Source organism: Plectropomus leopardus, chromosome 7 (assembly GCF_026936395.1).
Source record: "Plectropomus leopardus strain MGB_pleo_1.0 chromosome 7, ASM2693639v1, whole genome shotgun sequence".
Lineage (NCBI taxonomy): Eukaryota > Metazoa > Chordata > Actinopteri > Perciformes > Serranidae > Plectropomus > Plectropomus leopardus.
The window spans coordinates 15634891-15647381 of NC_142182.1; the positions used below are offsets into that span (position 1 = coordinate 15634891).

Here is a 12491-nt window from a genome sequence, read left to right on the forward strand (position 1 = left end):
ATGGATGTAGTCGTTGAGGACGTTTATAGCAGGTCAATACTTTATGCTGGTTTATACATCCATGGGTTTTACAGCAAGTCAATGACCGGATGCCGAGATGTAACATTTCAAAATAAAAGCCATTTGAGATATCAGAAGTAATTCATGGACAAAGCTAAAATAGGGTTCAAATGAGGAAATGAGGATTCACACTAAAACTTTGTTTCCACAGACTGAACCAAATATGAGGACACTCAGATGTGGAATTAAAAAAAGTCATCTCAAATATGAAAAATCTGCTGGAGTTTTGGCATTTTTTAATTGGAGATTACAAATAAACTCCCTGTTTCCACACACTCATTTTGATTCAGACTGATAGGAGATCATCACACAATGTGACTAACCCAATATCAGGGTGATCTGATGTGAAATTTCAAAATAAAGGCCATCTGAAAAAATGACAAGTCACCTACATTTCTGGCTATTTTGAGATTTAAAATAAACTCCCTGTTTCCACAGACTCATCTTGGTTTAGACTGATAGGAACACCCCACAACATGACTGACCACATGTCAGGATGATCTGATGTGGAATTTCAAAATAATAGCCATCTCAAAGATCTGCCAGATTTCTGTTGACAAACAGACAACCCGAAAACATGACCCCGGAGCAGAGGCATGAAAATACATACTATACTACCTAAAAGACAGAACAGACAAAAAACAGGTAGCTTTGGAAAAACAGTTTAATAACTTTTTACAAAATGTACAAGTTAACTGACATTCCCTCCCCTTCCAAAAACATGGCTTATCCCCTTATACATGATATGTACACAGGTATAAAAATGCTCAATAAAATAGACAATCCCTCCAAACACACTGTTGGTCATCTACAAAATGGTGGTGAAGTATTTCTGATGAACTCAAGTCTTTTGGCACAATTACAACAGTGGATACAAAAACAAGGAAAGGACATTCAAACCCCTCTGGTGAATGGCCTGCCATTTAAGGACCTCTAAACGTCTCCATCATGAACAACTAAAATGGTAAAGAAAGTCCGTAGCTCATTTGACAAATTGATGATGACCTGATAGTAATGGTTGGAGTGGATTAAAAAAAAACAAAAAACAACTCTAACTGGTATAACCCAGGTCGGATGTTACGTGCTATTCGCCATCTTCCGTTTCTTCAGTCGTTCCCGCCAGTTATCAGGAAGTGCCTCGAAGTTGGCATTCTTTGAAGCTTTTCCTCTGTTGAATTAAGAACAGTTAAGTCAAGGGTTTCCAAGATGAAAAAATATCAGAAGAAACTGAAAGAGGATTCATAGAACAGTGCAGCTACATCCTTATATCAACATAACTGTTTGATATTTTAGTGTATTTAAACTTAAACATACGTCACAAGCTGCTGTTGCTTCCATTCCTCAATACTCTTTTTGTTAAGTTGATCTCTGTCTTCGTCACTGGAGCTGCTTTTCTCTTCTTCATCCAACTCCTTCTGGATGCTCTGCCACTTCTTCACCAGAGAAGGCATTTTGATCTTACTCTTCTTCGACTGTAGAGAAAAAAAGAAAAAAAAATGTTTACAGTTTCTGGCTATGATAAGCGGTGTAATTTTTGGTGATTATTTTTAAGATAACATGCGTTCTAAACCTGTTTTCTCTTAAAAAAAGAAAAAAAACGCCATTTTTTTTCAGTTTTCTACAAAAATCTGCCTTATATATTAAGAAGAAAAATTGTATTAATAAAATTAGAAAAGAAAATATGCCTTCTTAACCTGTGGCTTTCTTTAAAAATGTATTTTTAAGAAAAAAATGATTTACATTCTCTATAAAAATTGCCAAAAATTTGATAAAAAAAAACATTAAACATGTCTTGTTTAAAAATCGGAAGGAAAATAAATTCGTAAATTCGTAAGCCCCTCCTCTATGCCAAAAGTGCTTATGCCTAGTGGGCATACATGCAGAGATTCGTAACACAGGGATAAAAATAGACATTTTTGTAATGAACAATTAAACAAAAACATAACCAAAATGTTGTCACATGTCTACACATAACAAAGCTATGTTACATCTTCAGCTATAGAAAGTAAATTCAGTTATGTTACACTAATGTTATTAAAATTTTGCACATGTGAAATCCATGATTTTCCCAAAACTTTCAATGATTTTTACTAGTTCCATTATTTTTCCAGGCCTGGAAAATGTGATTGTGAAATTCCATTACTTTTTCAGGTTTTCCATGACTGTATAAACCCTGATTAATCCTGAACATTGGCATTTAAACTGTTTTTTTTTCTGGCTAATATACTGCCATTATTTGATACTTGATGTAAAATGTGAATGCCAATACCTACCTTATCCTTTTTCACTTTCTTGGTCTTGTCAATGGGCAGAGTTTTGGCTCCAGGCGTTTCAAATGGCGGCTGAGAGGGTGGCAGTGGTGGTTGTGGAGGTAGGGCCGGGACAGGTGGGGCAAGAGGTTCACAGGGGACCAAAGGAGCAGCGACAGCTGGCACACCCCAATAGGCAGCTGCTGACATTAGAGGAGCTGCAGACAAGAAAAGCCTTTATTGAGTAACCATTTAAAATGATTGCAATTACTTGATTAAAATATCCTTTAAAACATAAGCAATGCCTTCGCTTTCCATATTTTTATGACTGGGAGCACTCATAATTTCCTGTGAAGGTTTAATGTTTTGGGTAGAGGGTGGGTTAGAGGGTGTTTAATAATGCTGTTCACATTAATAGGCATTTTTTGATCCTAATATAATTAATATATATGTAACTGTGATATCTTTTTACCTGCACTGACGGCAGGCTGGGTGTACAGGATGGGGCTGCTGCCAATAGTAATGGCTTTACTCAGCTGACTGGCTTTTCGCTTCTGACCCTTTCCCAAGGGACCCGATGACTCGACAGTCTGTAAGGGAAAAAACATGACAGAAGTTAAAAGCCGATGTTCTCCTTTGTTCTGAATAAACACATGTAACATTGTTAAGTACGCTAATCACAGAAGAGACTTGATTTCTCGCAAACCTTCACGCTAGCAGAGCCTGGAGGTAAAGGAGGCCTCCCACTGCCATCTTCCTCGGTTCCAGGTGCAGGAGGCTCCCCATCATTATCATCATCCATCTCCATCTCCACCTCCATGATCTCTCCATCGCTGTCAGGAGGGGGAGGAGGTGGAGGTGGTGACCCTGGTGGGAGAGGGGGAGGCGGGGGGTAGTTTGAAGGTGGAGGAGGGCTCTCAGGAAGAGGAGGTTGAGGTGGGAACCAGAGGGATGATGCATTTGGCTGAGGAGGAGCTGGTGGGGCAGCTGGAGTAAAAGCAGGCAATCCTAAAAAATAAAAGAAGTTATAACATGTTCGTGAGTTAGTAAGGGTTGCACTGTCATACAGTGAAAACCTAAGAAAACTTCACCTGTAAAATGACCATTTGTATATTAGTTTCTCACAGCCGTTTACCCTGAATTCATGAAGAAAACTTTGTTTTTCTCACATGCCTCCACAGTGAATGGAGAATCCAAAAAAGGCAAACATTTTTCATGAATTGAAGTCATTGGGATCAGCATTTAACAACAGCAAAAATATATCAAAACATCCATTTACAAACTCTCATACAATAACCCCATGTAATCCTAGTCTCAGTCATATGCTCAGTGCTTCCCAAACACATGCATTTTCGCTTAAACGCCACAATTTAAAACCTCTGCCGATGAGTAGCACGCCCTGAGCTTGTGCGTTAAATGAGCTCCGCTTGATTAGAGTTAAAATGCAAGTACATACCCGGGAACACTACTCAGTTGTGCATGCGACTGCTTGCACCAAAGTAATTTAAATCTGATTTTTTTTGGGTGAAATTGCATGTTTGGGAAGTACTGAGTTTACAACTGGACACATGACACTTAAATTATACTGAAGAAGTGTGAGAGTTTGGGAACAAATGTTTTCATATAGTTTTGCAGTTGTTAATCACGAGTCCCCTTTACTTCAAATAATAAAGAGATTTTTTCTTATCCTCTGTAAGGGGGCTAAGGACAGGGATGTTGTATGCTGTAAAGCCCTCTGAGGCAAATTGGGGTATTTTTGTGTGTGGAAAACAGCGTTCTTCTCAAATTCAGGGAAACTCACGCTGAGCAAATTATAAACAAATGATCATTTTCAGGTGAAGTACTCTTTTAATCTAGCAAAGCAACATTCACTGAACATCATCCATGCATATTTTCAATAGTGAACACATTAATTGAAGTTTTTCAGCATTATTTTTCTGAAGTCACTCAAGAAGACAGTTAACAGGCGGAATAAAAAACAGCAACAGCAGCAACTGACTGACCTGTGACCCCACCAGCAGGTGCAGACGATGTTTTGGTGTCTCCTTGACTTGAAGTCTGTAACTGTGAACCCTGGCTGCCTTTCAGGTCCTCGTCCTTGTCCTCCTCCTTTGGGAATTCCCACTGGGAGGCACTGGTCCGGTCGTTCACATAGAAATACCGCCTGTGCTCTCTAAAGAGTGGGACAACAGAGATAGAAGGCAAGAGTCTCAACGACTGGCCTAGAAACTGGCTGAGTGGCATGATACCCTGGGACAGTGGGGCAAAGGAGTGGACCTAATGGCCACAGTAGGGGGCGGGAGTGTTGGTATGGACAGCGACTTTAGCCGTCCAAAAGTAGGGCCCAATTAGAGTGTGGTTATGGATGTGGATAGGGAACCCACCTTGCTCTCAAAAACAAAGAAAGCAAAACAGATCATCTCTAGGTTCAGCAACTCACACCATGGTTGTCACATTTGATCCGTTTTAGACAACCATTCCCTCCCAGACACAGGAAGACGCCAGGGAGGAAGCACCACCATCATCATCATCATCAACAACCATAGGTCAGAAAATCAGCACAGTCAACTTGTTTAACATCAGAAAGAAGAAAATTAAAAAAAAACAGGAAGACATATGAAATAGAGTGGGTCTGACCTGTTGGATTCCCGTCATTGCTCCATCTTCACCTTTTATTTGATGCGACCCTCCTCGTTTCCGGGGCACCACTGTCTGCATTGCATTCTGGGGGTTGTAGTCCTGTAAAGTGCACAGCTCTCCCACGCAACCAACCTTCCTACCATACCACCCCTCCCAAAACTTTCCACTGACTGGACCCATAATCAGTCTACAAATGCCCTCACAACAAAGGGCTTTAGAGTCTGTGTTATGGGGAACAGGGAGTTTTCTCTGTGGCAGGTATATTTAACAGGCAGCAGGCTGGCCCAGAGTGGATGCTCCCTTATCAGTACGTGCAAGGCAGAGTGCCAGGATTGCATCACAGAAACCTGAAGAGTCTGTTTCTGGTAAGTATTTTGATCCTCTCAGACTTGTTAAGCTTCTCCCCCAAGTCATGTAACAAAGTCTGCAACTTTGGAACTGAGAGGGCTGTAGTCACACGGTAAGATTTTTGGGGGACGAGGGAGTTTAGAGATGTGAAAGGTAAGGAGCGCGTACCTGTCCCAGTGGCAGGACCAGCCTTTAGGGGTGGCGTTAAGTTCATAATATTTTATGTGTTCGGCAGCTTCCTGCAGCCTGCGGCGAAGATAGACCCCATTCAGAGCGCCCTCCCTCCAATCTGCGATCCGAGTCTGGGGGAAAAATAGCAGAAGAGAGAGGGCAAGGGGGGCAGGGGGCAAAAGTGAGATGAAGACCAGAAAGTAGAGGCAAGGGGATGAAGAGACGGAAATAAAGACAGGGGAGCCAAAAGATTGATGAGTAATATAGAAGAGTAACTATAGTACGTTTCCAGAATGACACCTTGTGATGGATTATTATGAGAATATTAAATATTAAGTACTACCACATGGCAGTGTGCAAAAATTATACGAAACAAAATTAAGTGTTTAATATTTTAGAAGTCTACAACTGGAGGCCATGATAATATTGCTCAGAAACTGAACCATGATCCTCTCACCTCAGTTTGTAGCAGAAGAAACTGAAAGTTTGAGATCGCCTTTTTGTTGATCCCCAGAAACTCCATCTTGTTGGTTAAGGTGTTGGCCAGTTCTCCAATCTGAAACTACACATTGAATAGCATTAAAAGCATGTTTTAAAATAGATTCCACAATTAGCACAATTATTATGTTTATTGACACTGTTGTTACCTTGAGCTCAGGTGTTTCTACTTTGAGCTCAGCTGTTTCCGACTCTTCTTTTGTCTGAGGTTTTTTTGCTGTTTTCTCTTCAGAACTGTCCGTTTCTTTGTCTTCTCCTTCTGCAACACTCTCTAAGGCTTTAGAAAGTGCTACAAGACACAAAAGAGGCATTTAAGTATACAGGAATTGATGCCTTAAAACATGTAATGAGTGGGATGTCTACACATTTTCACCTACTCCTGCCACCCTCCCGTAGCTCTTGTGTAATTATTTAGGCTCACCTGTCTCTGTGTTGTCTTGCAGATCTGAGCCTCTGCTGTTAGAGTCAGGACTGGGAGCACTGGGAAAGGCAGTCTTCCACCGGTTTTTCTTCAGTGGAAGGCCGCGAGAACCAGAGGCTTCTTGGCTTGTCTCAGAGCAAGGACTCGAACCCCCTGCGCTCCCATCACCCTCCTCCAGTGCCCGGAGCTCAGCCTAAGAACCAGAAAACAGGTTAAAGCTAGCTTATGCTGGGTTACACCAGACGCAGAAACGCCCTGTTAATTGCCGTCAGCAGTCGCCTGGCTGTTCAAACCAGGAACGCATTTTAACATGCCAGTCAGCAGAGATTCTCCTTCTCTGATCCTTTCTAATCACACAGAGAGCTCTGTCCCTGTCTCTGTCCCTGTCTCTGTCCCTGTCTCTGTCCCTGTCTCTGTCAATGCTTGCTTGGTGACACAACTGACAAGCATCGTGGAAGCACTGGATTCATAATTTATTATGATCCAATCATGTGTGTCATATCTACTATATACTTTATATTGTTCATAATAGAGTATTTAGAGGGTTTTTTTCTGTCAGATTCGTTCACAGCTAGCAGAAAAAACAGACCAGATGCCAAAACTTTCGCTGCAGACTGTGACCCTGCCAGAGCTCCTGGGCTGCAGTGCTACCAGTGTGAACGATCTCATTGCTCAACACGGGCGCAGAAAGTAAGTGGCAGGCACTCCATGAAAAATCTGCACACTTGACGGCCATTCCATGTCCAGTTTGAACCCAACGTCACATACCACTGCTGTACTCTCTGATAAGGTAATTCATGACTATAATTAAAGCTGCGCACTGAAAAAAAGGAACTGTATTAATAACCCACCTTTTTCCTCTCCAGAGCCAGTTCCAGCTCCATTGTGTCTTCCTCTGTCTCTTCCTCAGCGTCTGAGTTATCTCCCGACTGCTTTTTGGTGCAAGGATCTTTCTGGACAGTGGGAACTGGGTCAGGGTCGCGCAGAGGGGTAGAGGGGGATCCTGCAGGGCGAACACCCTCTCCATCAGAATCTAAACTGTTCTCAGTCTCATCCAAGCCTTTAAGCAGCCTTTTTCTCCATTTTTCTTCTGCTTCTTTCACTTCAGAGGGGATCAGAGGACCAAGCAAAGATGCAGCTACGCCACGGCGCTCCTCCTCTTCACTTGTGAGGCCTACGACACTCTCAATCACCTCCTTTTAGAGAAAACATGAGGGTGATATATTTAGAATAATAAATTTAAAACACAAAAGAATCAAGTTTATTCACAACTGTGTTGGACTTAAATGAAACGTGCCTTCACTTTGGTCTCTTTCACTGCTGGCAGAGCTGCAGCAGAAGCAGAATTTTCTGTGGTGTGATAAGCTGCATGGGCTGTGCCGTTGCCATTGACAGTAGAACTGCAAAGAACAACATAAAATATATCACACAGCTGAATTTCTGCACTGGAGACCAAACAAAGAGATGTGAAAAATATTGTACTTCAGATCATGTAGGTACAGTGATTTTATCGGTCTTCAGAGTTAAAGATGCTGTTCACAAAGCTGTGAAAATACTGTCTCTCTGTCAGTTTCTCCCACCTGTTGGCATAGTGCCCCAGGCTTTGCACCTGATCAGCTAGATAGTGTGGCAGCTCCCACGACACCTCGTTGGTCAGAGTGTTCCAGTAGTAGTAACAGCCTGAGTTCTCGTCCCACACTTCCTGCCAGTCTCCCATCTCTACACCCACTGCAGAGAGACACATACACGAGAAGCTTAAAAAAACAAATTATTGCAGATTTTAGGTGACAAATTACACCCAACTTCTGTACCCACAAACAATCTTCTCAGTCGAAAGCTACATCCTGAATTATTTCCTCAATGTGTAGCAATTTGGAACATGGAACCAAAGTATGATGAAACTTCTGCAATACTAAAGTGGGCTGATTTCAATATAAAAGTAGTTCCTTTGGCGTGTAACGCAGCAGTATGGATAAGCTGTACTTCAAACTTTAAGTTGACTAAATATAAAAAATATAAGTGGCTGTTCTGTTTTCCAAGTACACCAGAAGCTTTAATGCCAAAACAATACACAAAAAATATACTGCCTCATTAGGATGTGAAGACAACTAAAACTAATACAAAATTTCTCAGTTAAAAGGTATACTATGCAAGACTGTCGATTACTGTTGGTAAACATGCTTGCCAGCAAAAGTGAAAGTAAAAGTCAACCACAGATTCACTCTCATTTAGCGTTTCGCCTCGCTATATTTGCATTTTTTCAGTGATGTGTCTCGTCAATGCCTGCTTATGGTCTGGCATCTGGTCGCTACCTTTATATAAAGCTCCCACCTCACTTGAGTGAAGTGGAGGTACAAACCCATAAATGTTCCAAACACAGAAAATATGGAAATAATAATAAAAAGAAGGCAGAGGACAGAGTCTCTGCAGGAAAATACACCACCACACACTTTTGATGGGTCATAACTGACGACTGAGAGGGATTTCTTCTGTAGGAGTCTATACATTGGTATTTTAGGATCATGTATAGTATGTCTCTTAAGTCTTACAACACAGATATTTGAAAAAGTCATTGTCAATCAGAAGGACATCAGGACATGAACACTTGATCTTAAATACAGCTCAGATAGTTACCTCCAGCAAGTGAGTACTCCGTATTGTACGCAAACTCAGTGCTTTGTTGGCTCTGTTCTCCACTGGCAGCTGGCTGCTGAGGGTTAACCTCAGGTCTCGGTGGCGTGGCATTTGGGACAGAGGGATGAGATGCTGCATCATCTGAACTTGGCTGAGTGGTGATTGCATCAATCTCCTGTGGAGGGAAAAATGGTAACAGGAACTTATATCTTTGGCTAACTATGTTTTCAGCCCTTATAATGAACCACACTTTTCTAAGTACTTGTCTTTACATAAATAAAGGAATTTATTACTGGAAAATGGCCCAGCTTCAAAACCAAAAACTGCAGTTTATTTGGTACTTGTTTTCACTGATAACTGTGTAAGATGGATTAGGCCCACAGATCTAATTACAATCTCTCCTTTCAGTTCTCTACATACGGTGTCTGTGCTGTCTGAGAAATTGGTCCTTGAATCCTCAGAATATTACTTTAAAAAGGCACTTTGTAGAATCTTCTTTGTTGTATAACCTGCTATCGTCTCACTTAGTCAAATGATATAATGAGTAAAGAAACCCAATTTACCGCTCTAGATACACTTGCAAAATCTACTATTTAATTTCAGTCACACAGAACCGAACCAGTACTAACAGGTCTAAAACTTAAAATTAATTCCAGTTGGCTCATTATACACTTCAGATAGATAGATAGACCTTTATTGTCATTGCAGGTTATACAACGAATATTGGTCTGCACAAAATGCAAAAATCTTACAGCAATTAGTTTTGACAGATATTACAATTTTGACGAGTCACGAATTGCAATTAATTTTCACAGATAAAAAATATGACAATGCCGATGAGATTTTTGCAGGGGGTTTGTACCAAACAAACATGACCCTTCACATCTGGAATATGATTAGTGGGCTGATGCATCTCTGTATCACTACATAAGTTCATGTATAATGGTATATTGTGACATATTTGGCCTTTTATCAATAAATTGCAGCTCCTGTAATTTGGATATTGTAATTGGCAAAATCGTAATTTTGATTTTTTTTTTTAATTTATTTTGCATATGTTCACTTATAAGAGTTAACTTCTTAAAATACTACACAGACTCAACATAAACATTGGATCAAACTCCAGCAACAAAAAAGGATTAAGATATGAAGCAAATTGTACTCACAGCCATGAAATTGGCCAATGTACTGTCAATGTCCGCTGACTGATTGTGTTGAGAATTTGCAGTCGAAGGCTGGCAGTCTCCAGCATCCTCTTCATCACTATCTTCATAGGCTCCAAGCAAGGACAAGCCCTCTACAGGTGGAGGCAAAACAAGTTTGTTCAATTAAATGGTTTTCCATTGCCTGGCATGCACACACAGCTCCACACAATCACACAGTTACTCTACCTGTGGCCTTCACTGCGGGAGTCTTCATGTTTGTGAGTCTGTCTCTTGCGAATCTGAGTCCATCACCCTCCTGTTGTTCATCTGTAACACATGTCAGCCAAGAGTTGTTGTTATTTTAAGTGAACTTTGTAAGTAAAAACAAACAAGGCACATTTCAAGTACTATTCAATCAATAGAATTTGCATTCGGTTGAGCAAACAGATAAAAATCTCAGATGAAAAAAGAATAGAAACAGAACAAAAAGCAAAATAGGAAAAAATAAAATGCATACAAATATAAATAAAACAAAAACAGAGCTATCTCAACTCAACTTAGAGACTTTAAACAATGAAAAGAACTTAAGAGCTTTCTTGTCTTTAACAAGTTTCAGTGACTTAACTCATTCTTCCAGTGGTCCAGACTGGGTTTAGTCTTGAAGTATCTCCATTTATGTATAAAAAAAACCTTCCCAATAACAAGACAACATTGAGAACAAAGTCTGCATCCTTGTCTTCAACACAAACACAAAATTTGACAGTCTTTTCTGTCAGGGCTGACAATACCATCTTGTTGGACTCTGGCTTGCCCCCCATATTACCCCATATTATAAGGAATACTCAATTTCCCTTTCACAAAATACACTGTTATTTGAATCAAAATTATATTTCAATCTTAAAAACTTGTTTGATGAATAAATCTTATGTAAAATTTTGAAGTTCACCTCTCTTACCTTAAGAGGAAGTAGAAAACAAATATACCTTTTCCTTATTTTCTTAACCTCAACATGAACTCCTTGAGAATACAGTTTCATCTTACTGGGTCAGAGAAACATGCATTTATTAGCAGTCTCTAAGAACACTGTATATCAATTTTCAAAAGCAAGTCAGCCAAGAGGTTAGCCTTGAGCTTTTCCAGTTGCTAGTTAGAAGCGAATGTTATTGTTGCACATGGACACCACTCTCACACTTCTAAATAAGGCAAGTAAAGTGTAAGGGGGGTTAATTGTATTTATGTGCAATAGGATTTTTAAACTGCAAAAATTCTTATACACTGTCTTCACTGCAATAATTGGTGCAATTATTTAACTATGGCAATCCCTGTGCAATTAATCAAATGTGCAACACTCTTTCAACTCTAACATAAGTTTTATTTAACATGCAAAACATATTGTGTATATTCGTATTATTACTGTTCTTAATTGTGTATATATCCGTTAAACATCAGAAATCATTTTATACATCTAACTTTATATACTAAGTTTACACATTATGTTATAGCGTGAGACACTTAGTGTTACATTTTACACACCTTACACTCAGCACATTATACATATTTATATATTTTGTTAATATTCACATACGAGTACTATTTGCTTTTACCATGACTGTATCTCTATGTTCTATTCCTACATACGCTGAACTAGTAATTATTACAACTTTCTATAGAATCTATAACGAACCACAATTTCCCCCAATTAATACGTACTTCTAATTTGGGTTAATTGGCCCAGTCCTGTCATAAGCCTATTTTGGCATGCTCACAAAAACTATTAGCTTGTTAGCTTAGCGCGCTAACCGATAGCATCTGGTGGCTCCATTAGAGGAAATAACGGTTTTCTTTCACGAGCTAGCACATAGCTGTCGTTTAGCTATTTCTCGGTGGTGTATCTTTGCACCAGATAGTCGGCAGCTAAATTTCGTTGAGTGAACCTTTTTTCTGTTTGTGTTTTTTATACCCGATGGGCCCAGTCTTCACACCTCAGGCAATTAGCATTCAGCTACCCTGTCGCTAACAAGCCACTGAGGTAACATTAAACAATACCATCGGATCCCGACGGTGCTTCTTCCCTCTCTCCGGCATTCCCACCGCGGAGTCCGGGAGGTGAAAGCTGTAGAATTGTTCTCCGACCGACCGCTCCGCCTGTGAGGCGACTTTTCTTACCCATCGCTGCCTGTCAGTCTGGGGGCCTGCTCCCGTCCCTGGCGTCGGTGTCGCGGCTCTGCTGCTCCGAGCTGGCACAAAAGAGGACATCAACTTCCGGTTCACGCGGTCATGTTTTGTGTGTAGCAGCTGTGTTTGAGTGACGACGCTGAAGTTAGT

General features: G+C 40.4%; 1 protein-coding gene across 2 annotated transcripts; it reads right to left on the minus strand.

The window, feature by feature from the left end:
* Positions 1-706: 706 nt before the first annotated feature.
* fnbp4 (formin binding protein 4) lies at positions 707-12471 on the minus strand. Of its 2 annotated transcripts, none has more exons than XM_042496282.2 (17): positions 12333-12471; positions 10413-10493; positions 10188-10318; positions 9022-9196; positions 7968-8115; positions 7685-7787; positions 7239-7583; positions 6388-6580; positions 6116-6255; positions 5926-6030; positions 5466-5599; positions 4313-4482; positions 3016-3317; positions 2782-2899; positions 2334-2527; positions 1375-1532; positions 707-1228 (listed from the first exon to the last, which is right to left on the minus strand). In XM_042496282.2, the coding sequence occupies exons 1-17, from the start codon at positions 12334-12336 to the stop codon at positions 1138-1140; spliced, it is 2592 nt and encodes an 863-aa protein (XP_042352216.1). In that variant the 5' UTR covers positions 12337-12471; the 3' UTR covers positions 707-1137. The 2 variants fall into 2 exon arrangements, with proteins under 2 accessions (XP_042352216.1, XP_042352215.1); XM_042496281.2 differs by having other exon boundaries at positions 12213-12398.
* Positions 12472-12491: the final 20 nt, after the last annotated feature.